Source organism: Callithrix jacchus, chromosome 15 (genome assembly GCF_049354715.1).
Source record: "Callithrix jacchus isolate 240 chromosome 15, calJac240_pri, whole genome shotgun sequence".
NCBI classification, from domain to species: Eukaryota; Metazoa; Chordata; class Mammalia; order Primates; family Cebidae; genus Callithrix; species Callithrix jacchus.
This window is the reverse complement of record NC_133516.1, coordinates 100,183,915-100,204,445: the sequence shown is the minus strand read 5'-3', so window position 1 is coordinate 100,204,445 and position 20,531 is coordinate 100,183,915. Positions and strand designations below refer to the sequence as shown.

At 39.5% G+C, this 20,531-nt stretch overlaps 2 protein-coding genes across 8 annotated transcripts in view; both read left to right on the top strand.

Annotated features, from left to right (window-relative positions):
- The window catches only part of MORC1 (MORC family CW-type zinc finger 1), a 185,015-nt gene extending 169,432 nt beyond the window's left edge, over window positions 1-15,583 (top strand). Inside the window, exons 24-27 of one of the 6 annotated variants that reach the window (XM_078350177.1) lie at window positions 2,152-2,224; window positions 3,761-3,814; window positions 10,178-10,372; window positions 14,295-15,581. In XM_078350177.1, coding sequence (XP_078206303.1) covers window positions 2,152-2,224; window positions 3,761-3,814; window positions 10,178-10,372; window positions 14,295-14,381 — 409 coding nt within the window. In that variant the 3' untranslated portion in view covers window positions 14,382-15,581. Of the gene's footprint in view, window positions 1-2,151; window positions 2,225-3,760; window positions 3,815-10,177; window positions 10,373-14,294 lie in introns of those variants that run through there. The other 5 variants (XM_035274416.3, XM_078350176.1, XM_078350178.1 and 2 more) reach the window with 5 other exon arrangements.
- A 2,246-nt stretch (window positions 15,584-17,829) lies between these two features.
- The window catches only part of GUCA1C (guanylate cyclase activator 1C), a 40,579-nt gene continuing 37,877 nt past the window's right edge, over window positions 17,830-20,531 (top strand). For both annotated transcript variants that reach the window (XM_002758826.6, XM_054246135.2), the window contains exon 1: window positions 17,830-18,102. In XM_002758826.6, coding sequence (XP_002758872.1) covers window positions 17,899-18,102 — 204 coding nt within the window. In that variant the 5' untranslated portion in view covers window positions 17,830-17,898. The remainder of the gene's footprint in view (window positions 18,103-20,531) is intronic.

Below are 20,531 nucleotides of genomic sequence, written 5' to 3'. Positions count from 1 at the left end.
TGTGTCAGTTTGCTGAGAATGATGTTCTCCAGATTCATCCATGTCCCTACAAATGGCACGAACTCATCATTTCTGATTGCTGCATAATATTCCATGGTGTATATGTGCCACATTTTCCCAATCCAGTCTATCATCAATGGGCATTTGGGTTGATTCCAGGTCTTTGCTATTGTAAACAGTGCTGCAGTGAACATTCGTGTACATGTGTCCTTATAGTAGAACGATTTATAGTCCTTTGGGTATATACCCAGTAATGGGATTGCTGGGTCAAATGGAATTTCTATTTCTAAGGCCTTGAGGAATCGCCACACTGTCTTCCACAATGGTTGGACTCATTTACACTCCCACCAACAGTGTAAAAGTATTCCTTTTTCTCCACATCCTCTCCAGCATCTGTTGTCTCCAGATTTTTTAATGATCGCCATTCTAACTGGCGTGAGATGGTATCTCAATGTGGTTTTGATTTGCATCTCTCTGATGACCAGTGATGATGAGCATTTTTTCATATGATTGTTGGCCTCATATATGTCTTCTTTCATAAAGTGTCTGTTCGTATCATTTGCCCACTTTTGAATGGGCTTGTTTGTTTTTTTCCTGTAAATCTGTTTGAGTTCTTTGTAAATTCTGGATATCAGCCCTTTGTCAGATGGGTAAACTGCAAACATTTTTACCCATTCTGTTGGTTGCCGATTCACTCTAGTGACTGTTTCTTTTGCCATGCAGAAGCTGTGGAGTTTCATTAGGTCCCATTTGTCTATTTTGGCTTTTGTTGCCAATGCTTTTGGTGTTTTGTTCATGAAGTCCTTGCCTACTCCTATGTCCTAGATAGTTTTGCCTAGATTTCCTTCTAGGGTTTTTATCGTGCCAGGTCTTATGTTTAAGTCTTTAATCCATCTGGAGTTAATTTTAGTGTAAGGTGTCAGGAAGGGGTCCAGTTTCTGCTTTCTGCACATGGCTAGCCAGTTTTCCCAACACCATTTGTTAAATAGGGAATTCTTTCCCCATTGCTTGTTTTCGTCAGGTTTATCAAAGATTGTATAGTTGTAGATATGTTGTGTTTCCTCCGGTGCCTCTGTTTTGTTCCATTGGTCTATATCTCTGTTTTGGTACCAGTACCATGCTGTTTTGATTACTGTAGCCTTGTAGTATAGTTTGAAATTCGGTAGTGTGATGCCCCCCGCTGTGTTCTTTTTGCTTAGAATTGATTTGGCTATGCGGGCTCTCTTTTGGTTCCATATGAAGTTCATGGTGGTTTTTTCCAGTTCTGTGAAGAAAGTCAATGGTAGCTTGATGGGGATAGTGTTGATTCTGTAAATTACTTTGGGCAGTATAGCCATTTTCACGATATTAATTCTTCCTAACCATGAACATGGAATGTTTCTCCATCTGTTTGTGTCCTCTCTGATTTCGTTGAGCAGTGGTTTGTAGTTTTCCCTGAAGAGGTCCCTTACGTTCCTTGTGAGTTGTATTCCAAGGTATTTTATTCTTTTTGTAGCAATTGTGAATGGCAGTTCGTTCTTGATTTGGCTTTCTTTAAGTCTGTTATTGGTGTAGAGGAATGCTTGTGATTTTTGCACATTGATTTTATATCCTGAGACTTTGCTGAAGTTGCTTATCAGTTTCAGGAGTTTTTGGGCTGAGGCAATGGGGTCTTCTAGGTATACTATCATGTCGTCTGCAAATAGAGACAATTTGGCTTCCACCTTTCCTATTTGAATACCCTTTATTTCTTTTTCTTGCCTGATTGCTGTGGCTAGAACTTCCAGTACTATATTGAATAGGAGTGGTGAGAGAGGGCATCCTTGTCTAGTGCCAGATTTCAAAGGGAATGCTTCCAGTTTTTTCCCATTCAGTATGATATTGGCTGTTGGTTTGTCATAAATAGCTTTTATTACTTTGAGATACGTTCCATCGATACCGAGTTTATTGAGGGTTTTTAGCATAAAGGGCTGTTGCCTATTGCCTTTTTATAGCCACACCCACCTTCCCCTCCATCGTCTGCTTTCCCAAGAACACTTTGATGTCAACGATAAAAACAGAATGTTCGGAGGGAAATAGTGTTCATCTTTGCCAGGACGTTTAATACCCAGGAGACCAATCCAGTTCTGTTATCCTAGTATATTCTCATACCTGCTGTGCTTGTATTCCTAGGGAGATGCTCCTGTATTTTTTTCCTGAGTATCGGCTACCATCAGAATTGGAAGAACCTGCATTAAGGTCTGAGGTGAGCTGGTTTTTTTTGGAACTGTGAGGGAATGATAGAATAGCCTGAATTTAATCCTCAGAGAAGAAAAATGTAAAGGGTTTCCAATAAGAGGACCTAGAATGGCTTAAGTGAATGAAAATGTGAATCTTTCTCATCTTTAATTACAAATCGTGATTTGTCATTAAAGCTGTATTTGAAATCGTTGTGGCTGTGAGTTAAATAAGGTGGAAAAGATCTTATAGACAGATAGGATGTAGTCCCTCACTTCCCTCTCCCCCTTCAAAAACAGAGTTTCTGTTCCTTAGATACATCTCCTCAGCTGCTTATTATGAGGAGCTGAGCTGAGGATTGGGTAGGTCAGGCACGTTAGGTATCCAAAGCACTAATCTTACTGAAATCACCAAGCCATCACTGAGCTAGATGGAGAAAATCGCCTCTCAGGAACAGTGCCAGAAGTGATTGGAAAGCAAACTTTGATCAGCTGCTTGGGGTGCAAAGAGTAAGCCTCACATCCATGGGCTGTGCTTAAGTAATAACCAGGAGTTGACAAAGGGCCCGGCAGGACTGTGAAGTTGAGTGACATGCGTATGCCTGACTCAGCAGAAGGGGAGGGGAAGAGCTGCCTAGTGCAGGAGGCTGGGAGGCTGGGAGGCCTCTTCTCCACCTCCATGCTCAGCTTTGCCTGTGGAGATGACGGATACACTTGGTATTCAGCACAAATTATTAATCCAGCAGAGGGACTGTATGAGTCTGGTCCTGGGCACCATCCCTAATTTTCTAGACTGTAATCATCGTTTCTGCCTCTTTACCTTCTACTCTCACCTCATCCTCTCCCATGGGGCTTCTGATTCCACGGTTGAACTACGACTGTTCTTGTCAGGGCCGCCAGTGACCGCTGCTAAGTGCAATGTCACTGTTACCTGACCTGTCAGAGGCCTTCAACCCAGGTGACCACTCTCACCTTCTTGAAGCACCTTCTTTGTGTAGCTCCCTTGGCTGCACACTGCCCATTGTCTTGCTTTCCTCCCTTCCATCTTCTTTGTGGCGGCTCCTATTGTGTGTGGTTTCTCAATGTTGGCATGTCTGAAGGCTCCTTCCTGGGCCACTTTCTTTTCTCTATTAAATGCTGTTTCTAGGTAACCTCATCTAATGTCTGACTTTAAATGGTGTTACTAACCCCACACCAGGGGCTCACCTGTCTGCCTCTCCGGCATGCCCTTCCGAGAAATCCAGACTCCAGCTGCCCTCTTGACATCTCTTTGGAATATTTATTATTTTATCGCTTAATTTTTCTTCACCTTGATTTTTGTATCTGCACAATTTTTTAACGAGGCTGCATTTATTTATGTAAGCTGACTTAATCCTTTTTTGGAAGGAAGCGAAGTATAATTTAGGTAATTTAATTAGAGCCAGACTTAAAAGGCCCGTAGTACCAATGTTGGCCAGTTCTAGGCCTTGACGCTTTTTACACTCAATGCGTGCATGATGTACCTACTTTAGACAGCACATTCTCTAAAAGCTAATATCCTGTTCTGTTGTCACTTATGAAAACAGCTGGAGCAGCGCCCAGAGCAGATCAACGAAAAGCTGAAAATGTGTTTCAACCAGGTAAGCTTCCTTCCAGTGTCGCCATTTCTATTCTAAATGATCCTGTGTTCCGAAGGGTAAATAATGTGTATTTCCAAATGTTAGGTTTGAAAGCAAATCAAATTTGCATTCACTCATCGAGACTTAATGTATAGCATATCAGATGTCATAAAGCAACATCTTTTTGAATTTAAAAATACAAGCATTTCTATAACATAAAGCTATGAAACACTTGGAGTAGGACTGTAACTTGAATAGGAAACAGGACATTGTGGACTTTTAAGAAATATACTCACTGCATCCTCAAAATAGACTGAAGCAGAAATTTTAGGTTGAAGTTTTAAATTATTTCAATTTCATATCTCCTTTAGAAATTCATCCATAGTCTCCAGCCATTCCAAGATTACTGATAATATTTTTGTGTATTTGTTTACAACTTTCTCTTTCTCTGGGTGGATTTTTTTTTTAACAGTTATCAAATAATGCTGCATATCTAGTCCTTAAGAATTTCCTGTAGGAGAAAGAGTCCAGATTGCCCTTCAGTTCTGCTTCAGAAATATCTCAAATAATCAAATGCCATAAAATCCCTAATTTTACACTAAAAAAATCCCCTGGGACTCCAACATGTGAACTTGGCCAAGCTGATTTAGAGGCTGAATGTTGGAGCCAGCATGGCCGTAAAGGTTCCCAGACTAATTGCACAGCCTGGTGTGGCCTAGAACCAGGATCAACACTGAAATGTTGAATCTTTGTTGACACTTTACCTGTGCCTTGTCACCTAGCCACCAGCTCCATCATTAGTACGCACATTAGCGTCTTCTTCCCTGAGCTTCTGTTCACGGCCATCTCTGGAAAGCTCTCAGAACATGAAAATTTATAAAGACTAAGAGGTGACTGGCACTTCCTGGAGTTGTGCAAAGAATGACTCCAAGCAGAGACACTGCCTCACTGGGTTTATAGGTAATGAGGTACATTTGCACTTGATTTTAGCTGAAACTGAGGAAGCAATTGTAATGGAAGACATTTGAAAAATGAAAAAGAACGGGGAAGTAAATTCCCAAAAGACATATGACTAGGCAGACTTCAAAAGTTGAATGTAACCCATATTCCTTCTTATGAAGACTTTATCACACAGTGTTTGAAGTTCACACTGTGCCTAAATTTAACCACCCTTGTTGATAGATTTGGCTTTGACGTTTCTGTCTACTGGGTGGTGATAAACAAGTGAAGTGAAAGTGGGTGTAGTTACTGGTCTCCTATCACTGTTCAACTGAATAGTTAATTTATTTTCTGAATAACATTCTGCTGAAAAAGCAGTAACTGAGCATTTTCAGTTTGAAGAGTTGCTTGTCAACATTTCCTACCAAGAATAAAAGACAAAGTTTACTTTCAGTATGCTTTGATATTGTTCTACCACCAATATTATGTTCATCAATAATGTAAAACTGTGATTGATTGATCAAGAGCCACTAGAGCTAGGCACTGAACTAGGTCTTTGCTAAACATTAACTCATTTATTCTCACACCTCTGGTAGGTAAGTGCCACTATCTCTTTTAATAATGAGGAAATAGAGATTCAGAAAGATAATATCCCAGTGTCATGATCAGATTCAGAATTGGAACCCTAGTTTTCTCCACTCCAAAGCTCTTTTCATTATACATTTTCCCACCTTTTTTTTTTGCCCGTCCCCTCTATTTTTGTGTTGCTTTGTTTTTGTCTTGAGTTAGGATATTGCTACATTGCCCAAGCTGGTCTTGAACTCATGGGTTCAAGCAGTCCTCCTGCGTTAGCCTCCCGGTGACTAGGATTGCAGGCTGGTGCCACCGCACCTGGATACTTCATCTTATTCTCATCTCCAGACTTTAATACTTATCTTTGTGATAGAGTTCACGTGTATTACCTGCTATAAGTATATTACAGCTTCTCAGCCTGTTGGCATAGAAGAATTATTTTTAACTTACTAGAGCCCTGACGTTACGTCATGAAACATATATGGTGGAGATGCTGACAGTGACATATTTATGTGGGGTGTATGTGGTAGATGGGTTGGCTCATTGGCCTACCAGGAATTGATTGTCCCAACTGAAAGTCTGTGTCAGTCAGCTTGAGAAGCTTATTAGTAAGGCTCTTGGATCTTCCTGTAGCTCTTTACTTACTGGTTAGGGGACTATGATTTGAATACCCTGTAAAACTTAGAAATTTGCTAAGAATTATACTGTCATACAGCTGTTTATCCAAGCCTATATATACCCTTTTATATCTGTTTCTAATTTTTTTCCAATGTCGACACCAAACATAAGATAAGTGTTTATTTAGAGTGAACAGTGTTAGCATAGATGATGAACAGTATCCCCTTAATATGCCGGGCATGTCCGATTCAAAAAAAGCAAAATAAACAGCCAGGAGACTAGCAGTTCCTGTTGAAATGAGACCTTATAAGCAAAACACAGAACAACTTGCTTTCAGGTGTGTACCTTTAATAAAGAGAGCCACATCAAAGTACAGGAGAACCTTATGTAACACAGGCTTCTTTGGTCACGACGGTGGTTTTCACAAACACTACTCTACAAGTAGATGACACATGATGGCATTGGTGGTCCTGTACCACCTGACTCAAACCATCACCTTTCATTCTTTCCTCACAGGCTGTTCCATCTAAAATGGGTGCCCCAGAGTTGTTTGAGCTTACTTACACTGGCCTGCCTCTGAGCCTTTCCTCTCCTGACACTCCCCAAGATTCTCCTGTCCACTTTCCCAATCCACGGTGGGCCTCTTGAAATCCTTCCTCATTGAGCCCTGTCGGTATTCTCTCCTGTGTGACGACTGTCTTAGTTTCTCCTGTGGAATTAATCTTGATCTCTCTGTTTTCTGGGAGAACGTTAAAACCCTGTTCTAGCATTAACATTTCTGCCTTATAATAGTTGATTATATTTCGTGTTCTCCTCAGTTAGAATATAGAATCCTTGAAGTTAATAATCCCGTCACCAACTCTGTATTCTAGCAGCATTCAACCAGTGCCTTTGCATGCATCTGGATCTTAATAGTTACGTGTTGAATCAAAGCTTATTGTTTCTGCTTTAGTGCCTGCCAGCATAAACAGTTAAATGAATATTCCTGTTTGTATGGTACAAAATCTGTACATCTTGTAGGTCTTCCTTACTTGGCACAAACTCATTAGGATTTTGGAGCTGCAAAACTGCTAGAGCTCCTACTTTTTTAATTCAAGGCAGAAAATTAAAATCTCAGTTAAATATCCTTTCTTTCAAATCCTGATTCCATTCTGAGTTAATGTGGTTTGGAAAGAATTTGGTTTTTGATCTGCAAATAGCTCTACAAGAGTGAGTTTAACCAGCAGAACTAAGCCTCTCATCTTGCTACAATTCTTTTGTCACCTTGATTAAAATGTTAAGACACACAAAAAAAATTAATACAACTAGTTGTCCTTTTACACTGAGCTTGAAAAGTTGTCAGAATTGTTAACTTTCATTGAAACTTCCTGGGGAGGTTAGCAGAACCTCCTGGAGAGAAAGGCAGGAGAATAAACCAAAATGCTGGCCTGTAGTATTTGCCAAAACATAGTTTACAGGTTACTAAAGGGGAAACTTTTGGAAACTGAATATGACTTTGAATGTAACGTATTATATAAACATTCTTGGTCTCATCTTGTATTAATAGTGTCAAGGCTTTTTGTTTTTGCTTTTTTCTTTTACTTTTAATTTCAAAATAATTATAGATTCATAGGAAGTTTCAAAAAACAGTGCAGAGAGGTCCTGTGTACTTATCACCCAGTTTCCTCCAGTGCAGAATTATGCATAATTATGGTACAATATCAAAACCAGGAAATTGAATTTGGTAAAATGTATGTGTATAATTCTACGTCATTTTATCATGCATGGAGGTTTGTATAACCACTACTGAAATCAGGATGCAGAATTCTCATTACTGTGTCTCCCTATGATACCTTTTTACAGTCCCATCCACCCAGCCCTTCCACAATCACCTCTCCCTCGTGGCACCCACTAATCTGTTCTCCGTCTCTATGTTTGTCTTTTCAGGAATGCTGTAGAAATGGAATCATTTGAATGTGTCGTTTGACAATTGCTTTATTAATTCAGCCTCACTTCAGGTCTACTTAAGTGTGTCAATAGCAGGTTCCTTTTTATGGCTGATGAGCAATACTATTGTTTTTTCACATGATGTTTCAATCATGTTTGCCATTTTTGATATTTATCTTTGATTTGTTTTGGTTTATTTTATTGTTGCTTTTATTTTTATGAAAAAGTATTTTCTGACTATTATTCAGAAGAGCAAAAGCTATAAAATTCTAGAGTTCTGAAAACTGTAAGTAAGTGGCTAGTGACATGTGAACTGTATTGTCCTCCTTATTCCAGCTGAGTTGAATTATTTCCCCCACTCCACCTTCAGGCCATAGGAGATGTCTCTCCCTGGGTTTGCCATGCAGCCTCTCCTGGAAGCATCTATGAAACTTCCTGGTAGAGGTGGTGGTTGCCTTAGATGTAAGTCATCAACTTGTAGGTCAACTTAAGGATGTTCAAAAGTGGATTCCCTTCCAGGATCTTTAAATGTAGCTTGGATTTCAAGGCAGGATTTACTCATGTGTTTGAAATTCCCTTGCTGTGAGTGCTGCATATCTGCTCTTCTGAATTCCTGCTATTTTGTGCCTTACTTGGGCATAGGGTCCTTATGTACCATAAGACATAATATTTTCGCACTTGTATTATCTCATGCTATAGACTAGGGAGTTCTTGAGGGAAAGACTGTACCTTGTATATTTCCTTATCACCTGTAATTAAATGCAGTGCTTTCAAATTAAGAACTAGTGAATATTTATTAAACAGAATTTCCTGAATGTAGCGATTTTTGTGTGCTTGTTTAAAGGGTTTTGTAGAAAAAAGGGAAACTCGTGAGGTCAGTGAATGCTAAAGGAGATGACGTGGACGTCGGAGAAGGGTCTGCACATAGTCAGTGTAGTGGGGGGTCTGAAGCACATAGTCAGTGTAGTGGGGGGTCTGCACATAGTCAGTGTAGTGGGGGGTCTGCACATAGTCAGTGTAGTGGGGGGGTCTGCACGTAGTGTAGTGGGGGGTCTGAAGCACAAGTCAGTGTAGTGGGGGGGTCTGAAGCACATAGTGTAGTGGGGGGTCTGCACATAGTCAGTGTAGTGGGGGGTCTGCACGTAGTGTAGTGGGGGGTCTGAAGCACATAGTCAGTGTAGTGGGGGGTCTGAAGCACATAGTGTAGTGGGGGGGTCTGAAGCACATAGTGTAGTGGGGGTCTGCACTTAGTGTAGTGGGGGGTCTGCACATAGTGTAGTGGGGGGTCTGAAGCACATAATCAGTGTAGTGGGGGGTCTGAAGCACATAGTGTAGTGAAGGGTCTGAAGCACATAGTGTAGTGGGGGGTCTGCACATAGTCAGTGTAGTGGGGGGTCTGAAGCACCTAGTGTAGTGGGGGGTCTGCACATAGTCAGTGAAGTGGGGGGTCTGAAGAAGGAAGGGCAGGCCCAGAAGACAAATGAGGCTACCTTACAACTTTCTTGGCAACCAATCGTATTAGAACCCAGAAATCTCCTTATTACATAAACATTCAAGTGCTTATCAAAGTGGGATACGCCCTGTATCTCTTTTCTCAGAATATCACTTGGCTTTCTTGAAATGTTTATACAAGCAATTAATGTCATTCTGAAACTGAAGCATTTGCCCACTCCATTACCTCTTTCTACTTCATGAGTGTTTCAGACAAAGCATGAAATTTTGGAAAACAACCAAGATTCTTCAGTTAGTGAGGGTCATATGCATAACTATCTGTACTTTTTGTATCACAATAAGGAACCTGAAGAGAGTGAGAACAGGAATTCCTCTTCCTGTAGTTTGTGTGCTTTCTAGATGCTACAGCCTTGCATAACAAGTAACCCTACATCATCTGCCAAGACAGCCCCAAGTGGTGGGTGATTGTGTCATTGCCTGTGAATTACTGGTGCTGTGGGGAGAGTCACAGGCACATGCTCACATTCTGCCTTCAACAATGTGGTGGTCACTATTGGAAAAACAGATTCAGCTTTTATGAGGTTCTTCTTCATTCCAGAGCAAAGGTCTCCAAGCCCACTATGATGTGTTGCTTTCCTCCTTAGAATTACAATTACTGGAATATTATAGATTTTTCTCTTCTCTCTTTATCTTCCATCAGAGTGTATGTAAGTTCCTTAAGGGTATCAACACTTCCTAAATTTAGACCACCTGTAGTACTTACGAAGTTGACACTTGGTAAATGTAGGCAGAGTTGGAATATGAAATTGCCTTGTAATATTAGGGAGAAAGTAATATTTTTAAAACATGCTGAAACTGTTTTTAAAACATTCCCAGATACAGAATACTTGCATGGCCCAATATGAAAAAAAACTAAAGAGTAAAATACAATCCGTTATCCATGATTCAAATATGAGAGGAATACACAATGAAATCTCTCTGGCCCAATGTGAAAGAAAAAGAATAATCTCTGAGGATGAGCTGAAGAATCTTCGTATAAAACTGGCACTATTGTTGGAGAAACTTCAACTGGTGAGTGATAAAACTGCATATGAGCAGCAGGAATAGACTCTGTGGAACGAGAACTCAGCTAACTTCTCCTAACATTGTCATTCACTGACTGACCTGGACAGGTCACTTCAGCCAGCCCTTACTCTCCCTATACGGATTTTGAAATCATAAATAACTGAAGGCATATATTAGAACATTTAGAAACTCTGTTCTCTCGTATTTTAGACACTTCCGAATCTTAGGTGGTGTTAGAAGCATGATCACCCTTCGTGTCTGTTTAATAGGAACACTAAGTAGATAATTTTCTTTAGTTTTTTCTGACAATGAAATATTTTACTTTACCTTTATTTTAATGCATAATTGGAAATAAATCCTCTTAGAGGACAGGCTGGGAGAAGTCAGGAAACACCATGTAAGTATGGATTACTGTCAGTTTTGATTGTGTGTTTTAATGTATGAGGAATTGAGCTCTGTAATAGATTGAACTAATGAGGAAGAGCCCATCTTCAATAGCACATGGAAATGCTGCACAAAGTACAGAAAACTGAAGATATATGTAGTCAGATGAAAGTCCTCCCATGGTGTCTAGAAATAAATTGAGAAATCCAGGCCAGAACAGTGAGCCTAGGGAGCACATGGCATTTTGTCCTCAAATATAGACCCTGAGTGCTGAAACAGGAGGCAGAGCCTTCCTGGGCCATGCAACCTGAGGGGACAGGAACTGAGACCCTGATGGAGGATTGGCTAGAGGATTGCCTTGCCTTTGAAAGGGTTGGGGAGAGATGGAAGCTCGCCAGACTTACATCTGTATAATATGTGAAGAACATGGACCTTGACGCCAGACTGCCTGGGTTTCAGTCCTGGTTGTGAACGTTTAAATGTGGGAGTCCATTCCCAGTTCAAAAAAATGAATATTTCAATTTATCTGAAATTTATCTTATATTAAGTACAAAACAAAATGCGTAAAAGCATTTTTTTTTTTTTTTGCTTAATTTAAGTATATTGCAAAAAGAGAAGTCCCTCTCCCCTTTGATGGTCTAAGCAACAGTTAAAATGTTATTAAAATTTTACATTTTTGTATAAAGGTAATTGTATTTGTGCTTCTATCAACCATTCTACTTCCTACAGCCTATTTGTCTAGATTATTTGTTGCTATGAGAGTGGAATCTCTGTGGAGCTTCTTTTGGTTCCTGTGGCCGAGAAGGATGCCAGATGTTTTCATGCGCAAAAGGTCTGGTATGGAGCCTGGCACATGCTAGTGTTTCACTGACAATTATTGTTTCACTAACAAGAAAACTAGATAAAGACCAAAGAAAATCTGTATCAATAGAAGTAGAATATTACTTCCTATTAACCAAGTTTATAAAATAATTGGCTTTCATAATAGCAAATCCATGTTTGGCTAAGAAAAACTGAAAGAATAATTTACTACTTCTTTTCAAACCTCCAGGTTCTTAGAGTAACTATACCAGTTTAATTTGCTGTATTCACAAAGTTTGGTAGACAGGTGAAGGGCTTCAGTCAGCAGAGTATGAAACTCTTTTGCCTAGTCTCAGTGAAGAGGTACTCAGAAGCCTCCTACCCAAATGTATTACTCTTATCTCCTCACCTGAAATTTCTATGGAGCATGGAAATAGTGTAGCTATAGGAGAAGTTTAGTCCACCAGGCAGAGGATAATCGCCAAAAGATCAGATTATGTCTAACAGGATGAGAAGTGCTTATGTTACAGGGCATTCTTCAGGGTCAGCGAATATTTGGAAGTCAAGGTTAAGTATCATCATTGTAATCCATCTGCAAGAACAGTGTCCCAGTCACAAAGCTGGAACTCACTACAATTCAGCCTCGTGAGAGCAAATCTTGGGTAGAGGGAGTAAAGCTGAAGCACATTTTACGGAACCAGAGAAGAGATGCAGAGGCGAGGATAATGGTGCCAGATGCTTAGTGCTGGGATTGTTTCTGAAAGGTCCTTCCTAAAAATCCTCTTAGCAGCTCAGTTGGAGAGTTAGTTGATCCCATAGTTGGGCCCAAGGAATGAGATTTAGATCAGTCAACAAAGAGGGAACCATTCAAGGGGACCTCAAAAAGTTTGTGGAAAATGAGATTGAAAGTTAAAAGTAAAAATGTAAACTTTATTTCTCAACATAATCTCCATCAAGGTCAAGATACTTATGTAAACAATGACACCAGCCTTTTAGATTGTCTTGGGAATTAAGCCATGTCAATGCAGTCTTTTTTACATTATTAAGGAAAACTGGATGCCCTTTACAGATTTTTTTTTAAAGATTTTTAAGAAGAAGTCAGGAGTCAGATCAGGACTATCAAGTGTACGCCTAATGATTTCCCATCAAAAATCTCACAAAATTGCCCTTCTTTGGTGAGAGGAATAAGCAGGAACATATGTCCTGGTGGAAGAGGACTTTCCGATGAAGTTTTCCCAGGTGTTTTTCTATGAAAACTTAGGCTAACTTTCTTAAAACACCATTATAATAAGCTGATGTTATTGTTCTTTGGCCCTCAAGAAAGTCAGCAAGCAAAATACCCTGAGTATGAAACCCTCGTGATGACCTTTGCCCTTGACCGATCCGCCGCTGCTCTGACGGGGCCGCTTCCACGTCTCGGTGGCCACGACTTTGTTTTCAGGGTCACACTTACAAAGCCATGTTTCATCTCCTGCTGCACTTTTTTGAAGAAATGCTTCAGGATCATGATCCCACTTGTCTAAAATTTCCATTGAAAGCTTGGCTTTTGTCTGCAGCTGATCTAGTTGCCAAGGTTTTGGCACCCATTGAGTGGAACATTTGCTCAAATTTAATTTTTCAGTCAGATTTGTGATAGCTGAACCACGTGAGATCTTTGTGGTGTTGGTACTTGTTTCTGCTATTAACGATCCATCCTCTCCAGTTAGAGCATGAACAAGGTTAACTTTGTCCTTGCAAGGTGATGTGGGCAGTCTGACACTGCCAGCCTCATCTTCAACATCATCTCTTCCGATCTGAAACAAGTTATCCATTTGTAAACTGCTGATTTCTCTCTTTTTAGAAAATTATTTGCCATAGTCCTATAGGCCCCTCAGTGTAATCTCGTTCTTCTCTGTTATAGGCTCTGTTGGGGGCATTGTCCCCATAAACTTTTCATGAAGTGTGTATGATTTTAACATTCTTCCACTCAAGCTTCACCATAAATGTTATGTCTGTTCTTGCTTTAATTTCAGCAGAATTCATGTTACTCTGATAGGGGCTCCTTTCAAACTGTTACCTTATTTTTTTAGTGCATCAAACTAGATCCTGGTCAAATATGTCATAACAAATTATTTTTGTTCAAAAAATTTTGAAATCCATGCCCACATAGTTTTTTCATAATATGCATTTTCCATGAACTTTTTAGAGACCTCCTCCTATGTCTAACTGTTCCATGGAGCAAGGAGACCATGAAGTTGCCTCAGTAGGGAGCTGAGTAAAAGAGAGAAGGGGAGGATAAAGAGAAGGGAACAGACCAGGGTAGTAAGCCAAGAGCCGAGGGAAAAGATGCTGCGGTGGGAATGGAAGAAGCAGAGAAGACAGAATTTGCCTGCTTGTCTGTTTTTGCCTACAAGGCTAAAGATTTATACATTGTAAAAACAGGAGATGACAACCTGTAGCAGAGAAGGGTGACATTAGACCGAGGGGTCTTTCGGAGTACAGCAAGTAGGTTTTTAGAAAGAGGAAAAATCATTGTACTAGCTTCCACTAAAGAATAAAAAAGTGAACCAAGTTTCTAACCACTCATCAGCATAAAATGACATTAAATGAGAAAACATTTTGAAAGGTTAAAAGCATGATTCAAATATATGGTGGCTTTTGTTGCAGCATGAGTCATAGCGGAGATGGTTCGGAGGCTGCCCAGATGACAGGAGGAAGCTCTGCAGCTTCTTTCGCTGGTGTGACTGTTGCTTCTCTTTTCCAGGGTGGTCCACAAGGTGACCAGGAGCAGATTGACACCTATTTAGAAGCTTTGCTTAAAGAAGATAATCGCCTCTTCCAGAACAATTAAAATAAAGTGACCATAGATACAAGACATAGGCCCTTGTTAGAAAAAAAATGAAAAGACTCCTGAAAACTGAGAGTCAGAGAAGCTGTTCCCTTTTTTAAAAATGCTAGTAAGAAAATGGGAAGATTCTTTAAAAAAATTTCCTTTCTGTTGTTGTTACTGTAATTGTTCTGTTTAACAATAAGAATTAAGAAATAATTGTCTTTTTTAAATGAGAAAATTGTATACTGTAGAAATGGAGACCAATTTACAATTTCTCTAATCCTGTTTTATTATAGTCTCTAATCCTGTTATCTAAATCTTCCTTTTCTTTCAGAAATATTAATCATTTCTAGAGTTCTCTAATTTTCATGTGAGCTACTAAATGAAAATGTCACTCAAGGTTAAATTTTGTTATTTCTTAAAAAGATTGTTATTGGCCGGGCGCTGTGGCTCAAGCCTGTAAGCCCAGAACTTTGGGAGGCCGAGGCGGGTGGATCACGAGGTCAAGAGACCGAGACCATCCTGGTCAACATGGTGAAACTCCGTCTCTACTAAAAATACAAAAAATTAGCTGGGCATGGTGGCGCGTGCTTGTAATCCCAGCTACTTGGGAGGCTGAGGCAGGAGAATTGCCTGAACCCAGGAGGCGGAGGTTGCGGTGAGCCGAGATCGCGCCATTGCACTCCAGCCTGGGTAACAAGAGCAAAACTCCTTCTCAAAAAAAAAAAAAAAAAAAGATTGTTATTGTAATTTTGTTATTCCTTAAAAAATTTAAAAGCAGATGTTTTCAAAATCAATATGCAAAGAACTACAGAATCACCTCCTCTTGAAGATGTTGAAAAAGACGTTATGCCCTTTCTCCACTATAGCCAACCTCAGTAAAGCAGAAAATATAAATCCCCCTAAAACTTTGAGATATGATTTATATGACAATTTTATTAGTCATAAGGAATAAATCTCCTAAGCATAATATATATACGTATTACACATGTGAAAATTGTTTTACATTTACAGATACATAAACATGCTTTTACACTTGATAAGTGTTTTTTTTGTTTAGGAATGTCTGAAACTTTAGACAAAAACAATAAAACATTTACTGTTCATTGGTGTGTACTTTTTTATGCTTGATTCGCACAGTTGCATTTTGTAGCCACCACTACCCCTCAAATTCTATTTATTTTTTTTAGGTGGGGGCTTGTGGTGATAATAGATTAACATAGCGAGAACTGACATGTTTTTTAATATTAAGTCTTTCTACCCAAGACCAAGATGATATGCCTTTGTACATTCCTAAGTCTTTACTGGAACTCTATAGTACCATTGTAAAGTTTTCTTCAAATTCATCTTGAACATTCCTAGTTGAATTTATTGCAGTTAGATTAATTCTTTAGCCTATCATAAATGAAGGCTTTTCCCCATTATCTTATGACTGGCTAATGTTTTATACGGTAACTCTCTTGATTTTGGGACTTCAATATTGTATTCAATATAAGAATTCTCATTTTGTAAATAATTTTAAAGTTTTTTTCTATATCAGCAAAAGATCATCACGCAGATTTTCTTTAAAGTCTAATTTATATTAAGAGACAGTTTCTGGATCTCGGGTCCTTATATTCTTGATCCATCCAAAGTTTTCCCTCCACAAAGGATTTTTTTTTGCCTCCTTGAAAACTGCTACTACCTTTTTCTGCCATCATCAGTATCCATTCTTTCTTTAATATAAAAACTGGTGATTAATAAATGTTAATGAGAATAAGAAGTTAGAAAGAGTCTTGAAGGAGACTTCCCCAAAGAATGCTTTTTGAAAATTCTAACAGGATATTTCTCATATTCCTAGCTGAATAATCCTGAGGCTGAGTCCTCACTGTCTCCCCTTGTCTCCCATTTGTCCTTTTTACTCTCCAAAAAAGAATATATTTCACTCTAATGGTTTCAGGTAATTCTTTCAAATGGGTAAGTTTCACATTTCTATGACCTTATTTTCACCTTTTTTTTAGATAGAGTCTCACTCTGTCGCCCAGGCTGGAATGCAGTGGCACAATCTCAGCTCACTTGCAACCTCCACCTCCAAGGTTCAAACGATTCTCCTGTCTCAGTCTTCTGAGTTGCTGGGATTACAGATGTGCACCACCACACCCAGCTAATTTTTTTATTTTTAGTAGAAATGGAATTTCACCAGTTTGCCCAAGCTGGTCTTGAACTCCTGACCTCAAGTGATCCACCTCCCTCGGCCTCCAAAGTGCTGGGATTACAAGCATGAGCCACCATGCCTGGCCCTATTATTTAAATCTAATTATGACATCAAATTGTCCCATTGAGAGTCCATACTAATATGTTTGAAACAAAATTAACCATATTCACCATAACCACCACCACTTCCTGTAAAGGCATTCATTTAGGCCCCAAAGGCTCCTTCTTAGGAATCAAGGATTTGTTAATAAACAGGTCATCAGTCAAGATTTAAGAACAGGGACAAAGACAGAGGCCAGACATATGAGCTGGGCCAAAATGGAAACAGAAGTAAAAACTGGGCTTAGAAAAGGAGAACTATAATTTAGGAGTAACAGAATTATATTATTTCTGCCTGAGATTTTCTGGTTCTAAGTATGGTTGGTAGCACAATGGGTTGAGGACTGCGCAAAGCATTCATTTCCACTACTGGACCTTGGCTACAGTTCCTAGGTACACTGACCCTCTTCTTAAGTTCATTGGCAAATGGAGCTTGGTTAGGACAAGATTAGCCAGATTAGAAAACTGGAGTGAGATAAAGCCGGCAGGCCCAGGGCATGTGCAGATACTTGAGAGACCAAAAAAAAAAAAAAAAAAAAAAAGAACAGAGGGTGGGGAGAAAAAGGAAGAAGAATGCTAGTAACACAGCCCAATATGTTCCTTTATCTTCAGATGATACTCGATACTCTACCGACTACTACATTACAGTTTTTCTTACTACCAATCATTTGATTTTTCTCTCTTACGCATAAACTTATTTTTAACAATACTCAGAATGTGTAATTTTTTCATTTAAAAATGTTATCTAAATTTATCTTCATAATACCTTTTATTATTTTACAGTTGGGGAAACAGACTTGAAAACAGAATTAGATTTAAATTAATCAGCGTAGCTAATAAGCGGTAGAACAAAGCAGAGAATCCAGGCTTCCTGATTGCAACTCTAAGTTCCTGCCATTAGATCCACTGTACCCCTCAATAATGTAGGCAAAATTTATGGCTAACAATATAAGAAGGGTTACCCTCTCTAAAATATTGTCTCTTCCCTTCACACAAAAGCTATGTCTCTGCATGTTGGTAAGAACAATACTGTTAGTTAGTGCCAACTGACCTTGGTTTTAAAACTGTGCAGATGAGTTAATCTCACTGGCTTTCTGTTCTTATTTAGCTTGCCGCTGTAATAGGTTTAGAGTAGCTTTCTGAGAGCATATGTTAGCCTTCAGTTTTAGTGAAGAGTGAGGGACTAAATCCAGAGGAAACTTTACATGAAAACAACCTGAGCAAAAGCTGTAGACTGTGAGTCAAGATGGGGAATAGACAATCTATAGCTGGTGATCAGATAGCAGTTCCTACCCAGGAGACCCATGTGTGGTACAGAACATTTATGACAGAGTATCCATCTGGCCTGCAAACACTACATGAATTTAAGACGCTTTTGGGTCTTCAAGGTCTGAATCAGAAGGCCAATAAGCATATTGATCAAGTTTATAACACCTTTGACACGAACAAGGTAAGACCTTTTACTTTTCATTTCATTTGAAAATCCTATGGTTCTGCACTCTTTCCTTTTTTTTTTTTCCTATGAAATAGCCTTAAGTAAAATGTGTGCATCCCACTGAACAGAGAGGTCCTCAGACAACCCAGAGCTTGTAGGCAAGTGAGTCATTAAACACATTTAATACTGACGGCATGAAAATAATTGGGAACTAGCCTCTCCCACCCTAGGAAGTGTTCTGCATGTAGGGAGTTATTTTAAAACCAAATTAAGTCTCAGCATGGAATTCTAATGCTATCATTTAAATAAATCTAATAAGTACAGATTGATTTACAAAGACTGTTTTCGAAGTATTTAATGCATTGGTGACATTTTACAGAAAGGCCAATTGCAGGACTCTGCTTTTAAAAGTGTGATTGCATCTAGGTTGGCAGATAAAATCGATACAAATTAGCCAACATGTTGTCTGAACTGAAATTAAAAGTTAAACTGCTTCATATCACTTTTTTTCCCCTGTATTTGACCAATTTAGTTTGGGGAAAATGAAAACTGAAATTCAGACAAATTTTTGTTTCTAAAGATTGTTACTCAACTATTTTCTTGAATTTACTCATTCCTGAGGAGCTGTAGTGCATTTAATTTTATTTCTTGAAAAAAATGCAAAGAGAAGAGAAAAGAAGATATGTAATTGAAAAAAGAGAAAGAAAAGCAACAAGCTGAAATATCAGGCTCAGGTTCTGCCTTCTTTTAATTGTTTATTTTGGCTATTTTACCTGTATATTTGTATATTTCAAAATGTGTAGATGCTGACCAAAATAAAAAGGAACAGAGAAAATACTAATGGAAAAGAGATGACTTCAGAAGGCCATCCAACTGTTAAGAGAAAGAAGGGATGGTAACTTGCGTACGTAAAATTAAAAAAAAAAACTAGTTGTCCGATAGGATGTATAGAATCTAGCACAATATTTTAAACCAAGAAGCCAGTGACTTGAAAGGAGGTAGCAGGCAGGAACTTGGGAAAATTACACCCGTCAAAATTAACAGCTATTTTAATCCTCGTAGCAATGTCAGGAACAGATTTCTTTAGGACGTCGCGGTCTTTTGCGCCTTGTTATTAAACTTGGGTTAAGCACCGCCTGCTCAGTATGACAATCTTCTCCTCCTCATAAATTGTACTTCGTGTCAGTGCAAGCCGAAGGCGATCTTCAAGGGGCTGACGAATCAGTGGGAAAATGTGGCAGATTCTGCTTTCGTTATTAATCCTGAAATGTGTTCCGGATACTACAGGAGTGTTGCCGTGTTGTCTTTATTGGCCTCTGCCTGCAGATGTGTCTCTCGGCTCTCAATCTCACTTCTTCCTTTCTGTCATTCTCTGTGCTTCCTTCTTCGTATGGCTGCTATAAGCAGCCCAGTATCCGGATAAAAGTCGGTTGCTCTAGACAGCAGTTTCTTCGGCTCTGAGTACTCATGAGAGGTTAGAAAATGAGCTCTCAGCGAGTTTTCTTAGTATTAGAGTTATTCTCTAAAGGTGTTGTCATATCCCATGCCAGCAGTTTGGTTGCTGGCCCGGTGTTTATGAATGCATTGTACATGTCAGCGGTTCACGTGCAGGAATGGGAACATGCAGAAAGGAGGGGGTGGAAGCAAGGATCTGCTGTCAGATGAAGCTCCCTGTCAAGGAAGCAGGGCCAGCGTCCACACAGAGCCCTCTCAGTGTCCGCCACAGGAATAATGGCATATATTTATGGGGTACAGTGCTATGGTATGATATACGGTTGGCCCTTGAATAACACACGTTTGAACTGTGAGGGTCCTCTTACAGATTTTCTTCCTTCTCTGCCATCCTTCAGACAGGATGACCAACCCCTCCTCTTCCTCCTCCTCAGCCTACTCAAATGTGAGGATGATGAAGATGAAGACCTTTGTGATGATCCACTTCTACTTAAAGAATAGTAAATGTGGCCAGGCACGGAGGCTCACGCCTGTAATTCTAACACTTTGGGAGGCTGAGGCAGGAGGTTCATGAGGTCAGGAGTTCAAGTCTAGCCTGACCAACATGGTGAAACCCTGTCTCTACTGAAAATACAAAAATTAGCTTGGCATGACAGTGCACGCCTGTAATCCCAGCTACTCAAGAGGCTAAGGCAGGAGAATCTCTTGAACCAGGGAGGCGGAGGTCACAGTGAGCCGATATTGTGCCACTGCACTCCAGCCTAGGCAACAGAGAGACATTCCATCTCCTCAAAAAAAAAAAAAAAAATAGTAAATATATTTTCTTCACAACGTTTTATTTCCTCTAGCTTACTTTAAGAATACACTATGCAGTACACATAATATAAAACTATGTGTTAATTAACTGTTTCTGTTATTGGTAAGGCTTCCAAGCCATAGCAGGCTATTAGTAGTAGTTAATACATTGTGAAATGATTAACTCACGCTAATTA